The sequence below is a fragment of the Gymnogyps californianus genome, chromosome 1 (assembly GCF_018139145.2).
Source record: "Gymnogyps californianus isolate 813 chromosome 1, ASM1813914v2, whole genome shotgun sequence".
NCBI lineage: Eukaryota > Metazoa > Chordata > Aves > Accipitriformes > Cathartidae > Gymnogyps > Gymnogyps californianus.
In genome coordinates, this window is record NC_059471.1 from 205029884 (window position 1) to 205052432 (window position 22549).

General features: G+C 40.6%; 1 protein-coding gene across 2 annotated transcripts in view; it reads left to right on the forward strand.

Annotated features, from left to right (window-relative positions):
- SLC26A5 (solute carrier family 26 member 5) overlaps window positions 1-21081 on the forward strand; it is a 38871-nt gene extending 17790 nt beyond the window's left edge. For both annotated transcript variants that reach the window (XM_050915612.1, XM_050915614.1), the window contains exons 4-19: window positions 2842-2952; window positions 3506-3687; window positions 4217-4381; window positions 6383-6535; window positions 7785-7867; window positions 7962-8109; window positions 9861-9974; window positions 10266-10343; window positions 11787-11882; window positions 13262-13368; window positions 14585-14654; window positions 16129-16221; window positions 17157-17279; window positions 18161-18373; window positions 18642-18696; window positions 19259-21081. In XM_050915612.1, the coding sequence (XP_050771569.1) occupies window positions 2842-2952; window positions 3506-3687; window positions 4217-4381; window positions 6383-6535; window positions 7785-7867; window positions 7962-8109; window positions 9861-9974; window positions 10266-10343; window positions 11787-11882; window positions 13262-13368; window positions 14585-14654; window positions 16129-16221; window positions 17157-17279; window positions 18161-18373; window positions 18642-18696; window positions 19259-19401 (1934 nt within the window). In that variant the 3' untranslated portion in view covers window positions 19402-21081. The remainder of the gene's footprint in view (window positions 1-2841; window positions 2953-3505; window positions 3688-4216; window positions 4382-6382; window positions 6536-7784; window positions 7868-7961; window positions 8110-9860; window positions 9975-10265; window positions 10344-11786; window positions 11883-13261; window positions 13369-14584; window positions 14655-16128; window positions 16222-17156; window positions 17280-18160; window positions 18374-18641; window positions 18697-19258) is intronic.
- The last annotated feature ends 1468 nt before the right edge of the window (window positions 21082-22549 follow it).

The following is a 22549-nucleotide window of genomic DNA, read 5'->3' on the forward strand; positions in this document are numbered from 1 at the left end:
ACATACAGACATAATGTTTCAGGAGAGCAACTGTTGCAAAGTAACTGAACTAAATTCAAGCAGAGAACATGCAAGAAATCAGAGACTGATCCCTCTTTTTCTCTTAAGGCTAGAAGTCGCTAGTTTAAGATGGAACCATAGTAGTAGGCAATGATTTACATGGTGGAAATAAAAGTATCTTCTATAACAAGACTGCAAATCTGTGGAATTCTATTAAATTACTTGGAAGTTTCACTCCAAGTGGAGCCTGGCCCTGAAGCAGGAGTAGGCTCTGTGGAAGACGAAAAGAAAGCCAGTGTTCACTGTTCTGTTCAGCTCTTGGTGACTGGACCAGTGGAATCTTTTGTTCTGCCTGACACCTTATTATCAGCCGTTTCAGAACTGCTATGGGGTTAGAAAGTGACAGCATTTTTACAGCAGTATCATTATGGGGTACCATTGCTGCTCTGGGAATGGCAGCTTCATGACAGCTGCCACAGTCCCAGTAGATTTCCTCAGGAGATCTTGGAGTAGGGGGAATTCTTGAATTTCTGCAGAGCCCAGTCCAGAGGAGTCATGCTAAGGGTAATGTAATTAAACATATATAAGTTTACTTGTGTTTTGGCTTATTTCATGTTTCCACCTCACTTGTTCCACTTTAGGCTGAGGCAGGTCTGAAGAATTAATCTGTAAATCCAAGAAGCCTAGATTTTAATAGGCAGGAACCCATTAAAGCAATGGAATATCCTAACTTAGTCTGTGCAGCTGACTTCTTTATTTCTGTAGCTTCCTGATTTTGTGCCATTTTTTATAATTAAGGATATTTTTTTCTTACACCAATATAAACATCAGCTTACTTTAAACTGATAAGTAGTGTGATTAACTGTCAGGCAAATCTGTCATATACTGGACACAAACATTACCAGTTGCATACTGAAACACAGTTTATGTGATGACCAAATAAGGACGCTAAAATTTAAGTGGTCAGCAGTGAACTTTATACTTAATTGTGTGACTTTGTTTTCAACTAAACATTATTATTTCCTTCGGTGACTGCAGACATGCCCTTAAACTGCTCCTAATCTTTCCCTTTCTAAAAAGACAAAAGTTGAACTTTTATTTTTCTGGAATGGATGTAATTCTAGCAAGCATGAGTTCAAAGAAGCCTGGGAATCATTCCAGGCAGAACTACAATGACCAGGGTGTTTAAGCTGTGAACTCCTGTCATGTCAATATCTCTTTATTTCCTTGGCACTGACAGCCTTTAAAAATGCCAGTACAAATGAAAAGGAATAAAAGGGTATTCAGATCAGGAACTTCACATGGACCCACCCTCCCAGTTTTGAAACCACTGGTTTTCAGTTCTGGTCACTTGTACTGTTAAGTTCATCACCATGTTAAAGGCCAGGCTGTTATAGTACAGGGTGTTCCGCTGATACTCTTGGCATGAGAGGTAGCCCCTGGGGCAGAGAATGTATGTGGGATGAGTTTCAGAAGTGCTTAATGAAAAGCTCATTGCTGCAAGAGAATAAACGATATCATCAGTCCAGTTCTGATAGGAATATGAATTCTTGGTTAGGACTCAGACATTGCTTAGGGCATGAGCAAGGCCGTGTGAGTTATTACACTGTGCAAGAGTGCTTGGATGACACAGAAGATCCCTTCCTGTTTTTGTTCTTTCATTGTAACCTGATGCTTTGTCTCTTAATTTAAAAATAAACAAATAGGGAGAGGTGTTTTCGAGTATCACTAGTTCTCCATGGTAGGTGAACCATTGCTTCCTTTCGTAATTTTCACTGGACCATTGAGCTTTTTGGTCCTAACTTGGACCAGTCTGCCCAAGTGTGATAAGAACACACAGCTTCTCAGGTGTCATGAGTCTGCACTAGTGAAGGTGAATTGGAGAACCAAGCCAAGCCAGAATACAGCATTTTCTTCTCAAGGCCCATTTGTTCAGTTCTGGTGTTTAATTCTTAACGCAAGCTGTGTAGAACTATTGATTTTGCTGGAACTACTCCGGACAGTTTCGTGCCATATCACACGGTGCACACGATTTGCTTGTGAGGCTGGTCCCATGATAAACACACGTTCAGTCATGCAGAGGGGGAGGACCGTGGGAGATGTCCCTCCCTGGCGTCCCTTAGAGCTGTTCCCCCACAGCTCCATTGCCGTGCTTGCCAGCGCCCCCCTACAAATAGGAATGGTGTGGATCGCACTTCCACTGCGTGGAACTGTGCAAGACTTAGTAACAAAAAGGACTTCATTTTGGAGAAGAATACCAGGCTGTATAAGCTCTGTGACCTTACAGATTGTAAGCAATGATTCTCTGCTTATTTCACATTTTGGAGCATGTTTTGCAGAAACATAAACTGTTATGTCATCCCACTTGTTCTGGGGTGAGGGAGGAGGGAAGTGTTTAATCAATCATAGATTACCATGAAGATCATGTCTGATGAGAAAATGAGGAGGAAGATCAAATGTGTCCCACTGGTTATGGGGTTTTGGGTGTTTGTAATCACATTCGTTGACAGATGAAGACAAAAGCAACAAAAAGTGTTTGTTGGCTATTAAGAAGTACTTCCAGCCACAAAGGCAAAACAATGAGTGCACAGATGCACACACCTGCAGTGCCTGTAATTAGAGACTTCTAGTTTCCTGACTCAGACCATCAGGTTTCTAGGCACTGCCCTACAGTATTACACATATTAAAGAGTATTCCCTGCAAGACTTCTTGTTTTTTAAACCTGTGATATGTCACTAGATTTCCTATTAGGTGAGTTCAATTTTAGTAGGCTTAAGTCCTTTTGCTTCAGATGTTTTCTTTCTGTTTGCCTAACATACATATTTGTGTCTGTTTTCTAGGTTTAGCCTATGCTTTGCTGGCAGCTGTTCCCCCAGTATTTGGCCTATACTCTTCGTTTTATCCTGTCTTTCTATATACTTTTTTTGGAACTTCCAAGCACATATCAATAGGTATATCTGTATGGATAACTGAAGGTCTGTGTGTGTGCATGTGTGTTTAATAAAGTTGTGAAAAATAGAATTGGAGAAAGAGAAAGTGTAGTTGTTTTCCATAAATTCAAATTTAAGTGAATAGGAGAAACACAAATGTGTCAAACATTAGCAGTATTTTTTATTGTTAATTTATCCATCCTACTTAGGAAGGAATAGAAGAGCATCTTTTATTGAATTAGATCTAGAAATGTGTGCTGTGGACTCCTGAACTATAATTTCATCACTGCAGTCAACTGTCTGTGTGGTCAGGATGAATCTTTAATTTGCCTAATAGAAACTGAGATAGAAAAAAAAATGATGGTGTTTACTTACCGTAGAGGTGTATGTTCTAACTAGCTTTAATGGTGCTGAGTACTGGAGCAGATTTTAGGACTAAAAAATACAATATTTAGGTAGGAAACTCTATTATAGTTTGATTCCACATATCTGTTAATAAGAACCACTCCTAAAAAAAAAAAAAAAAAAAAAACTGCCAGGATTTTAACCAATTTTCCTCTCCCTCTTATTTCAGGCACCTTTGCTGTGATTAGTATGATGGTTGGTGGCGTTGCTGTGAGACAAGTGCCTGATGAAATGATTTCTGTAGGCTATAATTCTACTAACGTTACAGATTCCCTTGAATATTACAATGCTAGGGATACCAAGAGGGTACAGGTAGCTGTGACTCTCGCCTTTCTTTCAGGAATTATCCAGGTATGTGCTTGCAGTGTGCTCTAAGGGCAAGTTCAGATGCTGCTGCTAGACTTGCAGTTGCAAGGGGTGCTGGGTCATGGTGGATCCCCTGTCAATAGACTCGTGCTTCAGCACTGCACTGTGTAGAATACAGGCTGCTTCGTGGCAGCCACATAACAGAAGTGGGGAGGGATACATTGGAGGCAAGTCTTTGGCATCTTGGCTTGACTGGGAAAAATGGGACCTCTCCCCTTTCATTTTTTCCTATCCCATCAGAAAAACTCAACCTGATGTTCTCTAATCTGTCCATAAAGGCATAAAAACACATATGTTTACCCCTATCCCACATTGCACCTGCCAGTGGCATGGAAGATTTGGTGCATTGATGGCTGCTTACTGAACTGTGGCTTTAGAAAGGCCAAGTTCAAGTTTGCCTGATCTGGCCTGGGCATTGAGGTAAGAAGAGGTGTCCTGTGGCCTGTATGCTATATAGTGCTGATGTTCAGGCTACAGTGGGAGTCACATGGTTAATATTTCTCTTCTTCATTAGTTGTGTTTAGGTCTCCTTCGATTTGGATTTGTAGCCATCTATCTAACGGAGCCTCTGGTGCGAGGTTTTACTACTGCTGCTGCGGTTCATGTCTTCACTTCTCAGTTAAAGTATCTCCTTGGCATTAAGACTAACCGATACAGTGGACCCCTCTCAGTTGTATATGTGAGTAACTACATTTACTAAACATGCAAATTCTGCATTGTCTGGATCTAGTACTTAAGCCTTTTCTTATTTTTTTTTTAATTATTGTGGCACTAAGTAGAATAATGCTTCAGTATTGAAAACTGGGTATGAGGTCTTTAAGTGCCATAGCAATATATGAGCATCTTGAAGTGCAGCTTGGGTGCGACTTGATAGATCAGCACGGTCTGAGATGGGCAGATTTTAGGATTCTGCTACGTGTATGAACAGATAATGTTCATTGAAGCAAGTCTCTTGTACATTGTGGGAAAATGTGCTACTAAAATGCTTCACTGTAGACCGGACATGTTTTGCAAAGCTAGGAAATGTTATTCTCAGAACCTTGCCCATTCTGTATTTCTTTAATTTCACACACAATTGCTGATGGGAGTATTCTTCATTTCCTGTTTGTAAGCGGTTTTGTAGTGTGGTTGGACACAAAGTGCTGTGTCATCATAGATGTACTTGTTCTTTCGAGTAGTGGGAAAAACTATTTTGAAATAAGGACACTCAGTGTAAAACATTGCTATTTATCAAAGACCCTAAGCATTAAAACATTGTTCAGAGCATGTAGGGATCCAGTATTTGACATAGCTCATAGCCTAATCTTCCACTCAGCTTCTGTCTAACACATAGTGATGCGAGAGGACAGAAGAAAAACTATGCAGTGTAAAGCTATGATTTGGTTAGTATGACTTAAGTAAAACCAAAAACTCTTGTTCACTTGAGTTTAAAATTGACAATTGTGCTCTGAAAAAAATGTAATGGATACCATGCAGCAAATTATTTGTTTAAAGGGACGTTTCTAATTGAAATCACAGCCACATCTTTTAAGTTTATATGAGCATTACTTTTCTTGCTGTTATGAACAAGCAGAGTTGAAATGCATCTGAATCTGATTTGCCTGCCAGTCTAGGAAGCCCCAAGTTGTTATCACAAAATCAATGCTCTGACTTTGTAGACAAGAACTCTTGAGTGGAAGAATAGGGAAGATCTCAGATACCTGTGAAAACCCAAGCTTTTGAGCAGATTGATGGCTCAGCAATAACGAAGCTTCAGGATTTCGACTACATGGAGGCTATAGAAAATACTTTGTGGGAATCTTTCTTGTATATTTGTGCAGATATAACAAACCTTTTGGAAACAAGGCTGCACTAATGATTAATACCTAAATTTGCTTTTTAGTTCACTAATCTGGAAACCAGACATACTAACTGCCAAACAAATAGGAGGGAAGGTATACATTCAAGATCTACTACCAGGATGTCTTGAATGTATAATATCCTGATAGTTGCTGTAATTTTCCTTCCTAAATAAATATTTATTTATTTTTATTTTTTTAAATGCAGTGGAAGAAGGAGGAGTAGTTAGTAGGGGTATCATTTACCCTCTAGCAACTTGTGTGTTCCAGCAAGCTTTCTTTCCTAACACCCTTTTAATAGTGTTTTCAACTAAGAGATATTTGGAATAATGGCCAGTTCAGCAGTGTTGCAAGATCACTGTTATTTAATCATATTGCTGTGGTAACCTCAATGGTTGTATCAGCAGCTTTATCGTTTTAGAATGGTTTAGGCAGCTCTAAGTAGATGTGACTTGCCAAAGAATATTTGAAGGTATTAGGAGTTTGCATTTATTGCTTTCAGGTAGCTGCCAGTATGAAATATGTGTGAAAATGTTGAGGATAAGAGGTGTGGTTTAGTTTAGACTTTTTCCCCCATGATAGTTTTTTCTCCAAATTTTTGCCCCATTTGAGGAAGGCTGATATTGGAAATGATTGCAAGTGCATCTCCCTCACTGAGATACTCTGAACTTCTGTGTTTTGTGGGAACAATGGGGATTTTGGTGAGGCACTGATTCACTGTGGTTACAAATGCAGAATAAAAACACAGCTGAACAGCAGTGTATAATTTGCTCTTTTGTGGCAAATCTCCATGAAGATTATATTTTCTTAGGAATGATTGTGATATTTCTGTTGTGTTACAGAGCATAGCTGCTGTGCTTTCAAAAATAACAACGACCAATATTGCTGCATTGATTGTTGGATTAACATGCATTGTTCTATTGTTGATTGGCAAGGAGATCAATCTCCGGTTTAAGAAGAAGCTCCCAGTTCCTATTCCTATGGAGATCATTGTGGTAAGCTAGTTGTGAAATTCTATGGCTAAATTATATAACTATTCTAAAGCTGTAGAAACAGTCTCATTTTCTATCAAGTCTTACTGAGCTTTAGAGTAACTTCTGTTGAACATAATTCATTTGAGGCTTGATCCAGTTGAAGGTTTGGATACTCATAAGGTTAGGGACTGACGTGCCCAAGTTTTAGGCTTAAAGTCCCAAAGAAGAATTGAAAACCCAGTTAAACACCCAGAGTCCCCTATGGCAATGGGTAGGTAGAGATTTGTTCTAAAACCCACTCTGTCCTGGAGTTTCAGCACCTGAATGATTTTCTGCGAGACATGCCTCTGAGTGGCATTTCCCACTTGGGAGTCCAAGAGCTCAGAACCCCCTCCTGAAGGAAGGTGCTTACAGATGCCTGTTTCAGAGGTTCTGCAGGGCTGGCTTGCTTTTTAAAAGTGCAGTGGTAGAAAGAAGAGCAGGAACCAGTGGGACTTACTACTTAACCTTCCTTTCTTTGTTTCTGAGACTGATAACTGACTGCAGCATTGATTCTGTTTTGAATGACTACTCTAAAATACATGGATAAAGCAGACTATCTTAATACACACAAAGCCCACATCTCAGATAACCTTTCACCTTTAAAAGTGGTTGGATTTAAAAATGAGTTCTTGGATAACTAGAGCTCTCAAACAACCTGCGCAAAATCAGAGCCAAGAAAGGGAATACCTGAAGGTATGGGTACAATCTAGATAGAAGGAACAAAGAAAAGGGATGCTGTTGAGAGATGATGGAGGTGGTGTAATAGGGTATCGTTTGATAGTAAGGCAGTAGCAAAGCAATCTTACACCTGTTTCACTGCTGCTGCACCAGTTCTCTTTACAGATAGCATGCAGGTTATGCACATAAAAATATTGGAGTGCAGACGTCCTTGGCTTGTCCTTGCATTTAATTTCCCAATACACTATTCTGCCTGAGCTTGGCTCAGGCAAAGGGAATTCAAGTGAATCAGATCATACCATAGCATGTTCCATTTAACTGTTTCCAAGAAAACTTTATAAAATCAGTGGGGGTTGAACATGATGGAGGGAAAATCATGATACTTCCTCCTTTTTATCTGCTTCTTTACCCCCTAACTCTTAGAAAACCGATTGACAAATAAATGTAATCCCTTGTGTGTATTATTCATAATCAGCTAACTGTTACTAGTTCTTCAGGTGGCTTTATTTCTTTCTAGCTGATGTTTACAAATGTGTTTGTGGATTTTTAGGTAATTATTGGCACAGGAGTTTCAGCTGGAATGAATCTGAGTGAGTCATACAGAGTGGATGTTGTTGGGAATATTCCTCAAGGGTAGGGATGATATATTCTTATTAAAACTATACCTTTTCCATATAGCATGTAGTTTTTATTATAGTAATTTGTAAATATTTATTTCATCTCCAAGGTTACGTGCACCAGCAGTTCCCGAGATTCAGCTCATCCCAGCAATATTTGTGGATGCAGTAGCAATAGCAATAGTTGGATTTTCAATGGCTGTATCAATGGCCAAGATCTTTGCCCTTAAACATGGTTACACCATTGATGGGAATCAGGTAAAAGTATTGGGGTTGCTTTGTTGAAAATTCTCAGTAGCACCTTCGTTACATCGTTAAAGTAGAATGGGATATTGGACAAAAATGAGTTTTTCTTTCATAGTGCAATCAGGTCAGGTTTTTGGCAGCCTACACATTTAAATGCCAGGAATTATTTTAAGTTCTTCTTCTGGCTGTGTTTTAATAACCAGTTTCACTTTTAGCTTCATCTTGGGAAACTTGTTTCTGTTAGACTTGGACATATGCATGAATATTAATTGTTGGGACAGATATTACTTGGCCTACTGTCCTGATGGGCAGCTGCTTTATCTCTGCTTTCTGTAATAGAGCGAAGCATAGAGTTCCCATGTGATAAATACAATGCCTTATGTCTCAAAGAACTATTATCTAAGGTTTAGAAATTCCAATTATGTTTTATAGTTTCTTTTTATTCCTGCCCATTGCAAATAGGCAGCTCGTCATTTTCTGGGGCAGCAATTGGCCCTGTCTGTAGTTAGCATTCTGATCATGATTTGAGTGATAAAGGCTGTGGTTAGGGACTCTCTAAAACTAAAACGATATGTCATCTTCACCTACTCTGTCCTTCCTGTGCAATTTAAAATCAATATTGCAATTGGATTATCGGTTGATTTCATTGTGGTGTCAAGGGAGACAGAGAGTTCATATGCTGTAACGCATTTCCTAGAGCAAGCATCTGACACAGCGCAGATCAGCTGTTCCCCCTTCTCAAAATGGCTGTCTTCCTCTGAGAGTAAATGGAGTTTAAATTACTTTTACCTACAGAGTTTTACATCTGATCAGATGAATCTCATCCTTCATGTCATTGTTCTCTGTTACCCAAAGAGAGAAGAGGACAAATCTGTAGCTGCATGAATGGAATGAGCTCTGTTTACGTTAGTTAAAGTAATCATCACTGACATGAGTTAAGCATCTAGATCTTTTCCTCAGGAGGTGCCAGATGCTACTTCACCTAGATGTTAAACTATAGAACTTCTTGTCACAGGATGCAGTGCATGCTGAGTGTTTAAATGAATCAAAAAAGGATTGTACAAATGCAAAGAGAAAAACTCATTGAGAACTATTGAAAACGTGTAACTCAAATCACCTCAGTTACAAATAGCGGGATGCAGAATAATCTGGGGAGGCCTCATTAGAAATACTTTCTTAGGCATCATAAACACAGTACTGAGGTAGATGGAGCTCTGATCTCGCTCACGATAACAGTTCCTATGTGGGATCTTCCTGATGAAGCAGTGGACACACATTGGTTTTTTCATGTACAGCAGTGGATTACCACCCATGGAAACACAGCCAAGGCTGCTCTTGGTTCTAATAGTACTAAACAGATAGTTTAGGGTGGGAAGCAAAGAACAGTGTTTGTATGAGAAACCATTTTCCATGTATATTCAGGGTTAAAATTGAAGTTATCCCCAAATTGAATAAATCCTTAAAACAAGCAATGCTGTCATTCATTTTAGTTTTCAGACTGACTCATTACCATAACATTTAAGGATGGGAAATGTCTCCAGCACTTCATCAGATACTTTATTTAACAGATGATTTAACCTGCATAAACTTGCGCATGTGCGAGATCCACAAGTATAAGCTACAATAAGGTTGCTTATTCTCTACAATAAGGTTGCTAGAAAGCACTGTAAATAAGATGTGGTTATTAATATGTATGGATAGCTCCAGCTTTGTACAGTTGCTAGGTATAACTGCCTTCTGTTTTGCTCTATTGTTTAACACAGGAACTTATTGCCTTGGGAATATGCAACTCTGTGGGGTCATTTTTCCAAAGCTTTTCAGTCACTTGCTCAATGTCTCGGAGTCTTGTTCAGGAAAGCACTGGTGGAAAAACTCAGGTATGCCAAACAAAGTTTGCTTTTTGGAGTTCCAAAGCTGAAGTCTGAAGCTTCACTAGATTGCCAGAGTTCTCTGCCTGGGCCAGAAGGAATAACTGGAGTTTCCCATGTTTCAAATCCAGATTGGGCCAGGATAGAAAGCTGCACGACACCCAAAATGGGTGAACTGAGTGGGAGGGATCAAAAGTCACTTGAACAACCAGCCTTGTGTAAAGCACGAGAGGGGTTAGCTAATCAGTAATACTGCCCTTTGGGGGCACTTACGAATAATTTCTGGCTTCTTTGGTTCAGATTGCAGGTGCTCTCTCTTCAATTATGGTTCTGTTGGTAATTGTGGCTATTGGATACCTCTTTGAACCGCTTCCACAGGTAAGGGAGTTTTGCCTGTTAGGCATTGCATTGTCAGTGAACAGAGGCCAGTGAGTATTGCTTAAAATAGAGATTGTGGGATGGTTAGTAAGCAACACAGTTAGGCCTTGATCCGGAAACCTTTAAATTTTGTATGCATTTTTGCTGTAAATTAGACTAGAATTGAATAATATTTTGAAGGATCCAGCATGCTTGTTGTTGTTTTTAATATTGGACATTTTGGACTCTGTCTTTAGAACGTAAAAATGATACCTTCAAACAATTCCCCTTTAGAATCATTTAGGTTGGAAAAGACCTTTAAGATCATAGAGTCCAACCATAAACCTAACACTGCCAAGTCCACCACTAAGCCATGTCCCTAAGCACCACATCTACACGTCTTTTAAATACCTCCAGGGATGGTGACTCAACCACTTCCCTGGGCAGCCTATTCCAGTGCTTGATAACCCTTTCAGTGAAGAAATTTTTCCTAATATCCATTCTAAGCCTCCCCTGGCACAACTTGAGGCCGTTTTCTCTCCTATCACTTGTTACTTGGGAGAAGAGTCTGACACCCACCTCGCTACAACCTCCTTTCAGGCAGTTGTAGAGAGCAATAAGGTCTCCCCTGAGCCTCCTTTTCTCCAGGTTAAACAACCCCAGTTCCCTCAGCTGCTCCTCATAAGACTTGTGCTCTAGACCCTTCACCAGCTTTGTTGCTCTTCTTTGGACACGCTCCAGCACCTCAATGCCTTTCTTGTAGTGAGGGGCCCAAAAGTGAACACAGTATTCGAGGTGCAGCCTCACCAGTGCCAAGTACAGGAGGATGATCACTTCCCTAGTCCTGCTGGCCGCATCTGATTGCAGCATAGAAATTCTGGGAAGAGGTTAAAAAGTTAAAAGAAAGTAATAACTCAGCTAGGAAAGGGTTGGGGCTGGGTGATGGCTCAGCATAATGAGTGGGTTTTGCTGCAGTTTTACTTATTTGTATAAAGATATATTTACGTGAATAAATATATTCTGACTTGAAAAAAAAAAGTTTGTTTGTGGTGACGTGCATAGGATGATATGCAATTGCTGTTTCTTTTTATAGGAGATGTACCTTGGGTTGCACCCGTATGACTGTTGCAGGAATTGTTGCAGTATATTGTAGAGAAACTTGAATTTGAGATTATAGTCTAGCTACTACAGGCACTATAATTGCAGCAGCATGGAGCTCAGGAATATGTGATTTCTCTTGCCAGGAAAGAGTAAATCAAACTGTACTGCTTGCCATTTCTGCAGCTGCAGTAAAAGTGTATCTCCATTGAACTACTTGAAAAGTTTGGGGTTTTAAATGGAACATCTGTTCAGTAGACTTATATCAGTTGTACAAAGCACAGAAATACAGTTATTTGTGATGCTTTGAAGTTCTTATTTGGCATTGGATTTATTTTGCTTCTGAAAATGGCATTTGTGTAATAGACAGTGCTAGCTGCAATTGTCATGGTGAACCTGAAAGGAATGTTTAAACAGTTTGGAGATGTCGTGCAGTTCTGGAGAACCAGTAGGATTGAGCTGGTGAGTAATGCACAGCTCAGTGCATATATTTTACTGTATTAAATTTGTTGCTCCTCTTCTTCCTAACCCCCAAAACAGGGTTGAAACTTATCAGAGAGTTACAAGTTGGTGTTGCATTGCAGATGAACATAAGACATGGAGCTGTAATTACCCTAGGAGAGTGATCTGTTGCAGACACAAATGTTTTTGTTGTTGTTTAACAACCTTTAACTCAGGTCAGAAGTAGTTTGGTTGCAGTAAAAGCAAAGCTTTTGCAGTGTTGCTATAGGAACTGCACTGAAGGCTGTGAGAATGTCTGAGAAGAATTTGAAAAACAGAGTAACAAAGAAAACTACTTGAAGGTATTTGCCATCTTTTAAGACAAACCCAAAACCTGGCTGGAGTGGACCAGAACTAGGAGTGTATCAGAGGGAACATTTTGGTGGCATTTTTCTCCTGGATTAACTGTCTGATGGAAGCGACAGCTACTTTCAGGCCTTGAATATTTTTTTTTTTTTATCCTAAGGTATTTGGAATCTGATGGTAACACAGGTGTCGTGGTTTGACCCCAACCAGCGACTAAGCAGCACACAGCCTCTTTCCCCTCCCTGCTCCCAGTGGGATGGGGACGAGAATCAGGAAAAAAAGTAAAACTCGTGGGTTGAGATAAGAACAGTTTAATAACTAAAGTAAAATAAAATATAATACTAACTAAGAATAATAATATAATAATAATAATAATTGTAATGAAATGGAATATAATAAAAAAAAGATAAATAAAACCCAAGAAAAGACAAGTGATACACAATGCAATTGCTCACTGCCTGCTGACCGATGCTCAAGCAGCGATCCATGCCTCCCAGCCAACTCCCCCCAGTTTATATACTGGGCATGACATTCCATGGTATGGAATGTCCTTTTGGCTAGTTTGGGTCAGCTGCCCCGGCTCTGCTCCCTCCCAGCTTCTTGCACACCTGCTTGCTGGCAGAGCATGGGGAACTGAAAAGTCCTTGGCTTAGAATAAGCGCTGCGTAGCAACAACTAAAACATCAGTGTGTTACCAACATTATTCTCACACTAAATCCAAAACACACTGTACCAGCTACTAAGAAGAAAATTAACTCTATCCCAGCTGAAACCAGGACAACAGGATTCCTTGGAGAACAGGACTTAAGGCATTAATTATTATGTGACAGTTTGTCAGATGTTATATTAGTGCGCCTTGAGCTTTTACGCCCTTCTGAAAGGTTACAGCAATTACGGTCTGCTATCATGATGGATTACATTATAGCCTATTCCTGAAGAGAAGTGATACATAGGTTTTGGGGTTGAATTATGCTGTTGTTTTTGCTGTTAACAGAAAAGGATGCATAATAATTCAGACCTTTTCTTTGTTTTAGGCCATCTGGGTGGTAGCTTTTGTGGCTTCTCTTTTCCTGGGACTAGACTATGGTTTGCTTACTGCAGTAGCATTTGCAGTGATAACCGTTATTTACAGAACACAAAGGTCAGATTTCTTCTTTATCAAAATTAGTGTTTGCTGATCTTCTATGTGGTTTTGTTTGTTTAAGGGGTGCAAATAAGCAGAAGACCTTTCCACCCTCTTCAACCGCATGCGGTATAGAATCTGCTTCATAATATAGGTCATGCCCTGTGGCTCTGATCCAGGTTTCACATTTTATTTTTCTGAGAACAAAATTTCTAGAGGGCATGAACTTGCAATTTCAATAATAAACAGAAGATTTTCGATTTGTTGTATTGATTAATCTTCTTGTTTACTTTTTTTAATGCCTAGAGTTTAGAACTTCAAATCTGCTTGGTGCCAGTTTCAGTAAATGATTACATTTCGTGTGCACTAATTGTCACAGTCAAGCAGAAGTTGTCAGGTTATCACTAGATGAATGTTTAGGTATTTTATAAGAAAGTTCTAATTCATCAAAAAATTGTGCCTGCCCTTCTAATTTTTCAAATCACTTCTTTTCAAATCACCATCAAATTCTTCTCTCTCCCCATTCAAAGTAACAAAGCTTTTACTGTGAAGCTTTCCAGGTCTACAGCAAAATTATTTCTTGCATGTGTGGATAGGACTGTCACGTGAGGCTTCTAGGCTCGAGGTCTGGGACATCTAGGTGGAAAATGTGTAAAAGTCTTGGTTTTGATCTGCATTGGAATGAAACCAAATTCTGAGATTTCAGCTCTGTATAAATAAGAGTATTTTTCTGCCATCTCTATACAGTTTTGTTCTTGCAAACAGAACAGTAATGTACTTCGCTGTCACACTGCTTGTGAGTTGGGAATATTCATCTGCTCAGGCATTGTCCTGGGAGCAGAGTGGCTCTTTGAAATTGCAGCATGTTTTCTGCCAGTATGAGTTTCCATGTTTGCAAGATAGTCAATGGAGTTGCACCAGTTCATGCCAAAGAGAATTTGCCCTATACCTTTGCATGCTTTTGGCCCATGCTTTTCAGAAAATTACAACATTACAGCGCTAAGTTTATAAATTGTTTTTGCACTGACAGAAAAAAACTTGTCTGGTCACCAAATGGCCCCTTTATTGTGTTCCTGCCATAAACTGCCCACTGCATTTGACCATGTTTAGATAAACCTGTACCAGACAGGCACTGCAGAATGACCATTTAAAATAAGTTTCAATCTGTATTGAACACTCACTTTTCCACTTTGTAAGTGATAATACTGAAACATTTGCTTCCATTTCTCTCTAGCCCTCAGTACAGAATCCTTGGTCAGATTCCTGACACTGACATCTACTGTGATGTGGAAGAGTACGAAGAGGTAGGAGTGTATTCTTCTGCATTAAAGGGTTTTATGTAGCGGAACAAAGGCACCTGTGGCAATCTGCTGCTCAGCCCTACCGTACTGCACATATAGTGCTGTCTGCCTAGCATTCACCTGTGTTGAAGGGAAAGAAAATAAATTTGATTTTAATAGTAAAAGCTATTTTGTTCAAAATGCTAGCTTTTTGTACTGCATGTACATTTGACCCCGAGTTGATCAAAAGTAATCTTTATACTAGTTCCATTGTACTAGCTTGTACAAAATGGTAAGGTTTATAGGAATACCACTGCTAAACCGGCTATGTACACAAGTGCATACAAGGCCACCTTCTTTACTTGTGCGGCAGTATTGCATGAAACCCATGGAACCCAGGATCCAAACTGGTATGTTCTTCAGAATTGCACAAACTGTTCAAAACAGCATCTCCCTGCCTCCACCCATCTCCTGCTCATTAAATGTACTTGATTAATGGCACAATTGCTTACCATGCACTTAGCTTCTTCTAAATGCCATTTTGTTCAACCAAAAGTTCGTGAAAGCAGTACATATATTTTGTCAATATAATGGATATAAACATACTGTATTTATTCACAAACAGCAACTACAATTTTCTGCGCTCTCTGCCATGTTCTCAGAGACGCTGCTGTGAAGGCTACATCCCCCTTTACTAAGGAACCAGTCTGTAAAAACCTACGTGAAAAGATGATGCTGTAATCTGAAAACATTCTCTCACCAGCAGTTCTGCTTTGAATATGATACTAAAACAAAAGTATATGTGGGCATGTTTATAGCTGTATGCAAAGAAGAGGAGAGTCCATTTTTGTTATACTGAATGCAGTTAGCATTTCCTCCTGTAAAAAGACGGGGTTGGCAGCATATGGCAGGCTGGATCTCTGCTGCTGGCCGGGTCATTTGCATGTAAAGTGTCAGAGTGCAGCCTGTTTAGAGATGACTTCATTTAAAGTAGAGGAAAGAAGTGATATCAAGACCTATCTGAAGGCCTGTTTAAAACCAAAGATTTGAAAGGCTCTTTTTTTGGTACCTGAGGAGACAAGAGAGAGAGAGAGAGAAAGAGAGAAATCAGTCATTATGCCTGTAGAAAGGGAGGCTAAAAGGAAGCGTTCCTAGATCTGCATGATTTCCTCATGGTAATACCAGCTGCAGATAGCAACATCAGAGAACTGCAAATACTTAATTCCTTTTTATGGCTGTACGTTTCATTGTTATAAAGAAGGAGAAATGTTACATGGCATTGGTTGTGTGCAGTATTACACCGGGAAAGGGGGAGGTTCTGATCTTCTGATTGCGTTTGCTCACGACAGTGCCAACCGTCTTGCTTTGACACATGCTGATAGCCATTGAGGATTGGCTGTTGGGCTGCTGCATGTTCATGTGTCTTGTGATCACACAGGTGCTTTTCTTCTAGTGCAGGCAATATTTAATTGTGCACATCCAATATTCTTTTCCTTAGGTTAAAGAATATCCTGGAATAAAAATATTTCAAGCTAATGCATCACTGTATTTTGCCAATAGCGAGTCATATACAAGTGCACTGAAGAAAAAGGTGAGTAAAGCAAATTCTTTAATGTCTGTGTCTTGAAAATTCAAACTGGCTTCTGAAACATGCTCATCTTTCAGCTCCTTTAGTGTAGCCCCTAGCATGATGTTTCTCAGCCTGTGGCCCCTGGTGATCAGCAAAACATGAGAAGGTGACCCCCCAGCCAACTGCAAATCATCTTAGGAAGCAACAGCATGGTGGGAGGGAATAAACGAACAAACTGTAGCTTAATACTAACTGCTTGTGAATGGAAAGTCTGGTGGTTGCAGAGCACAAACTGGTCAAACACATTTTTTTTTTTTCAGAAGGAAATAAGTAGTTGCTGAACTGAAAACAAAATGTCTGGGAGTAAAAGCTCCCTTCTTGGGTGACAAATTTTACTGGAGTGTAAGACCGTGGAATACTGTGGGCATTTAATGCCTCTCATGAGCAACAAATTACCTGCATACAGAGTATGGCTCACCTCCTGTCTGACCAGCGTTTGACTGGGTGGGAATGGCAATAACAGAACTAGCTAAGGGCAGAACTGTCTGAGCCGGTAGCAATTGCACCCTTACTAACTTTTGAAAAATTTTTCTGTAGCTCCCATGATGAGTCTTACACAAAACAGGTGGGTGGTACTTATCTTCACAAAGCAAGAGCTATTAGCGATTTGTGTCCAAATGCACTTCTTTCCCCTTTGCTCTCTGCACTCGAATCAGCATTCGGTTGAAACATGGCACACTGATTTCAAGAAAAGAATGTGGTGCATCTCTTCCTCATCTTATTAACACAGTGCTTGCCAAGATTATTCCTTCTTACTTTATACTGTTCTCACCCCCACCAAGGAAAGCTGAACAATGTTTTAAATTTATGACAGTGATGAATCCAGTGCTAATTGATGCTGCATTGTCATCCTAACAAGCTGAATCTCCTCTGATTGTGGTTTCTTTTCATGACAGACTGGAGTGGACCCTTGTGCCATATTAGCAGCAAGGAGAAAAGCCCAGAAGAGGCATGCCAGGGAAAGAAAGGCGGCAAATGAACTCAGAAAGCAAGCTGTATTGAAACTAGTGAATTCTTCGGTAAATATTTACCTCTGCTTTATCAGCTAACATGCTGCTTTCTGTTTATACAAGGTGCATAGTGCTACTCAGGTAGGAAGGCTTAGGGAGCAAGCACTGTGCAGCGTGGACAGGCTACTGAGGGAACAGCATAAGGATCAGAGGCTCGTGGCTGGATGGGATAATTGTGTTGAACCTTGATTACATTCGGGTAGCACGTAGTGGAGCAGAGCCTTTCCACGCTGTCATACTGTCTCAGCAGTGGTGTCAGCAGAAATTGGAGGGACCCTACCTCTACCCCTCCCCACACACTTGGAGTAATCATGCAGAAATAGGATATAACAAAATTAATTCAAATTAGCAGCCCCTGTAATAAAAAGGTGCCCTCCGCACTGCTGATCCTGGTGTGGTTAAGTGAGGCAGGTACGTTGAGAAGGGTTGTTTGAAACATGCTTGTGCTTTTGTGCACGTTTAAATTCACCCCCATGGTGGAAGCTGGTGTGTGCTTTTTACCATGGGAAACCAACAAATGCCTAACTTCAGAGCCCAATTGCTGTTGCTTCTTTTGGATATGTAGGCCTTGACAGGATCAGCAGGGATAAGGCAAGGAAATGGAGTAAAAACATATGAACAGGTGTCAGTGTTTGAAGGAAATGAGTATTTGACTCCTAAGATAACAGCTTTAAGCTGCTTGCATGTGACTGTGGAAAGGCTGGGCATAAGAGAATAAACCTTGATACACGTGAGATATGGAAGTACGTGTGCATGTAAAGCCAGTTTCTGTAATGGTTAGGAACTGTACACCTTTTAAAGGCTGAAAGAACAGATGAGTATGGGGAGGAAGGGGATCTACACTGAAAAAGCATTGGCTGTCATTAAGCTTTATTTATCTTCTCTCCCAGACTAATGACGTGGAAGCAAGTGTAAAACATGAGATAGCAAATGATGAGTTACCTGTAAATGGAAAATTTGCATCTGCAGATGCTAGTGTACAAGACATGTCTCCTGATGAACATGAACATTTTGTGGAGCCCAAAACAAACATCCACTCGTTAATTCTGGATTTCACCCCGGTGAACTTTGTGGATTCAGTTGGAGCAAAAACATTAAAATCAGTAAGTAGGGCTTTTTTCCCTGGAAAAACCCATAGAAAACTTGTGAGATACCTAACAGGGAACCTGTCAGCATGAGACATAAATGCCAGCTCAAATACAGTCCAGTATCTCACCTAATCACGGGTGTAATTCTGTAGCTCTGTAAGTTTTAGCTGAATACTGGGGAGTGTGGACCGTGCAGCTTTCACAGTAATTGGCTTACATCTTCCAGAACTGCGATGTCTACAATGATATACCTGCGTTTAACTAAAGTTTAACTCTGTTGCAGATTATAAAAGAATACAAAGAAGTTGGTGTCTGTGTCTGTATTGCCAGCTGTAGCGGTGAGTTTTTTCTTTTTTTTTGTGAGTTTTATGGGAGAGACTGTGTTTTAGCTCTTTCCCTCTGGCCCCGGATTTTCTGCTGCCAGGTGCCTCAGTAGTATCAGCACTTAATTCACATAAAATTGGATTAAAATTGGATTTGAGGAAAAGCAAGCCCATATGCATTAGAGCCTTCACTTTAGTGAAAGTAGAGCACTGACGTAATGAGTTCTGTGAGGACTAGATCCTGCTCCCGTTTATTCCAGCTGGCAAATTGTAAATGCCACACCAAACTTTGTATCTTGAAATTGTTGTAATAATGTAGTAAGGAGAAAAGCCTGCAATGTTCCAAGTTTCTGATATTTGGAACTGTAGCATCTTCTGCCCAGAACAGGCCTCTGTGTATGTCTGGGTAACAGAATTACCTGTTTGGAGTAGAAGTAGCATGTGATCCACCTGGCTATTTTAAATGTTTTAAGTAATAACAAGTAAGAGAACAAGTTGTCGTGTTCTTCCTGAGATACTGTTGTCTTCCATCTTTGTACTTTATGCACTGATGCCATGTTTGGTTTTTATTTTGTAGGCCCTGTTATGAATGAGCTGACAAGACTGAATTTTTTTGATAACACTGTAACAAGAGCGTTGCTGTTTCACAGTATTCATGATGCTGTCCTTGCTTGCCAAGTGAAAGACGAGTCTGCTTCACAGACTGATTTTGACCTCTGAAGAGTGGCATCGAGCAGAATGGAAGCCAGATTTACGCTGATGGAGACTCTTTCTGAATATTTAATTTGCACAGTTTAAAGAGAGCCTAAGGCTGTTTGTATCTACGGGTATAGGGTGGTGCTTACTTTCTGTAGGAAGAGCGGATAAGGAGTTGGAAGCCTTCGTGCTCTTGAATTTTTTCCTTCAATCAGGGTATAGCCTTCCAACAACATACAAGCACAAAATTATGCAGGACAAGAAAATTCAGTGTATTCTGCTACAATCAGAATCTGATAGACAAGGTGACATTCCTATTGCTGTTGAGAAAATGGGCACTTTAACTCACTACGAGGTGGGATCTTGCAGGAAGTAACTGTTCTGCAATTGCAATGCACTGTACCAGTGTCTTTAAAGAACTTTCTCAGGTGACTTTTAAAGCCTGATGTCAACACCTGCATACAACAGATTCGTATAAATTATAATGATCTGCCAGCTGGATTAATGAATTCACACTGGTGGCATTTAGCTGCTACTCTTTTTAAACCTGGATGGTACAGTTATTTTTTTAAAATATCTAACCTGTCTCAACTATACTCAGCTCTTCATTGCCTGAACATTTTCACTCTAAGTGAACTTCAAATTAGAAACTGTTTGATTATTACATTAGCAATATGGTACTTTCACTGCCAAAACCTAGTTATGCTTTCTAGAAAAGAATACAGTTGATTTTAAGCTAAAATTAATTTAGCTTCAAAGTTTGAAGACAAAACTGGTTTAAGGCAGGAGTGAAGCCTATCAAAATTAAATTAAGAACTGATGCCCTACATGCAGTCTCTTAAGCTGGAATAAAAATGTAGACAAGGTCTAAAGCCTCAGTGGTCCAAAAAAAGAGAAGTACTTTTCTGTTGCCTGAGAGATCTTCCTACCAGCAGTGCTGCTTCTGCCTCAGCTTTTAAGTGCTTTGAGAAATAGATTTCAATAGAACTCAAAAATGTTATGTGTTTGGGTTTTTTTAAAAGAAATAGTAGTGTGGGGTTTTCTTCTATTGTCTTCATGACCTGGCCGCTGTGGTACTGCTTAACTTCCGGTGTGAGACAAAAAACATGGACGTAATTCAAGCAAAAGAAAGGAATCTTCAATGCCTGTATTTCCCCAACCACTATCAATCTGAGCAGACGTAGGAACCTAAAAGTGTTTCTCTGTAGGTTATTTGACAGCACAGGGAAGTGGAGCATCAGTGACATTTCATTTAGCACCCTCAAATCAAAGGTCCTGGGCGTAAGGGAATTCAAACGACTTCCTCTCTTCTGAATGCGGAACTTAATACTTCTATCTTGCTTCGAGCCGTGTTGTGATTAGGGCTTGCTTCAGGTAAACCAAGTTTCCCAAGAACTGGGGGCAGTCAGGGAAGATGTTTTATTTCCTCAGACTCCCGTGCCAATAGGGATAGGAAGCGTTCTGCATCACAAATTACTGCTTAGCTGGAGTTCAAAGGATGAATTGAATGCATCTTCAGACACTGTGCGTGTTGGTTAAACAACTTCTGGTGCATTTTATAATGTTAAGTAGTTTAACAAGCCTTTGTATCTACATACAGTATATTTTTCTACTTTCAGCTTGTCGCAGCTTCAGTTTTTAACTATGTAGTCTCTTCATGTCAAAATCCTGTCAACTTCTACAATAAAGTGACGATCATGACTTGTAAAAATTTTCCACTTTGTCTTAGAGAGACTCTGTACGTGGGACAAGCCAAGGGCCCCGGACGCGGGTGTCTGTTGCTAAGGGGTGGGCTGGGAGGGGTTACCACCTCCACGCAGGTCCTCCCTGCTGCTCAGGTTCTGCTCCTCACCCCCCTGGCTCCCCCACCTGCCCCGAGCCCTCGCCAGGCCCGGCCAGGCCTCACAATGACACAGTGGATGCTGCATTTCCCATCCTGGCAGCGACAGCTGCGCTTCCCGGGAGCTGCTGAAACGCTGGACTGAAAAACTTTGCCCAAGAAAGTGCGAGATCGCAGCCTGTGCAGCGCTAGTACTCTGCCACCTGCGCCGGGGTCCGACCAGCGCTGCTGGGAACGCATCCAGTAAAATAAAACCTGGCAGCTTTTGACCAGTCTCGTCCTGTGCTTTGCTGCCACCAGCTGAAGCACTGCTTCCTACTCGCCAGCCTAAGTTACCGACTGAAAAGTGAACTGACTTCCTCTTTCCTGTACTGATTAACAGACTGCTGTCTAAAAATTTAAATCCTACCTTAGGCTTGTCAGCGCTAGGTTAAACAAACCCACATCCTTTAAACTCGTAACGGGGCTCATCTCTTTCCCCTCCCCTCCCCCTTTGTCTACACTGACGGGGTAGTGCCTCTGCCCACTCACTGCTGAAGCCCCACCGCAGCAAACGTGACTGGATAGCCTAAGTCCAGTTTGATACCTCTGAATAATCAGAATAATATTCCTCTCCCCCTCCTTTTTTGCAAGAGTATGGACGATAATTCAGGATACAGACTCTTTTTACATACTTCGCTTATCCTTCTTAAGTAAAAGGTACACTTAATTTCAAGTGCTGCTCTTGGTAAACAGAGAGAGTCTCCATGCTGCTTTCTGAACCACTTTCCTCTCAGGCTCAAAATGACAAAAATTCTGTCCCACCAATAAACTTGCATCCCTCCCCAAAATGTGCCTACCAAAACAACACATAACCGTTGAGATCAGTTTTTCAAGCAAGTGTGGGCAAAACCACAGGATTGCCTACGTTTGCTTATCCAGATACTGACACTGGCCCAAATCCTAACAAAGCCCACGTACCGTGTACACTCCCTATTGTACACGCTTCCAAAATAAAGTGGCTTCACAACCTAAGCTTGATGAATCGATGCCAGTTGTATTGAAAGGAGACCTGGGAAAACTTCTCAAAGCAGTTCCCAAAAGCATTTTTTCCCCCAGGTATTTCTTCAAACTCTTCCCCCCCCTGCCCCCCCCCCCCCAAACTTTTAATGCAACGCTTGGAAAAAAGAAAACGAAAGACTGTTGCTTTTCATTGACCAAACCAGCCAGCCCTGTCAGAACACACTAGATGAATGACAATCAGCCTTTTAATGTTGCCTGCTGCCAACAACTGCCCGCTATTGCCCAGCTACCGGAGCATAAGGACCCTGTCAGGGTCATCCTCAGTGCATA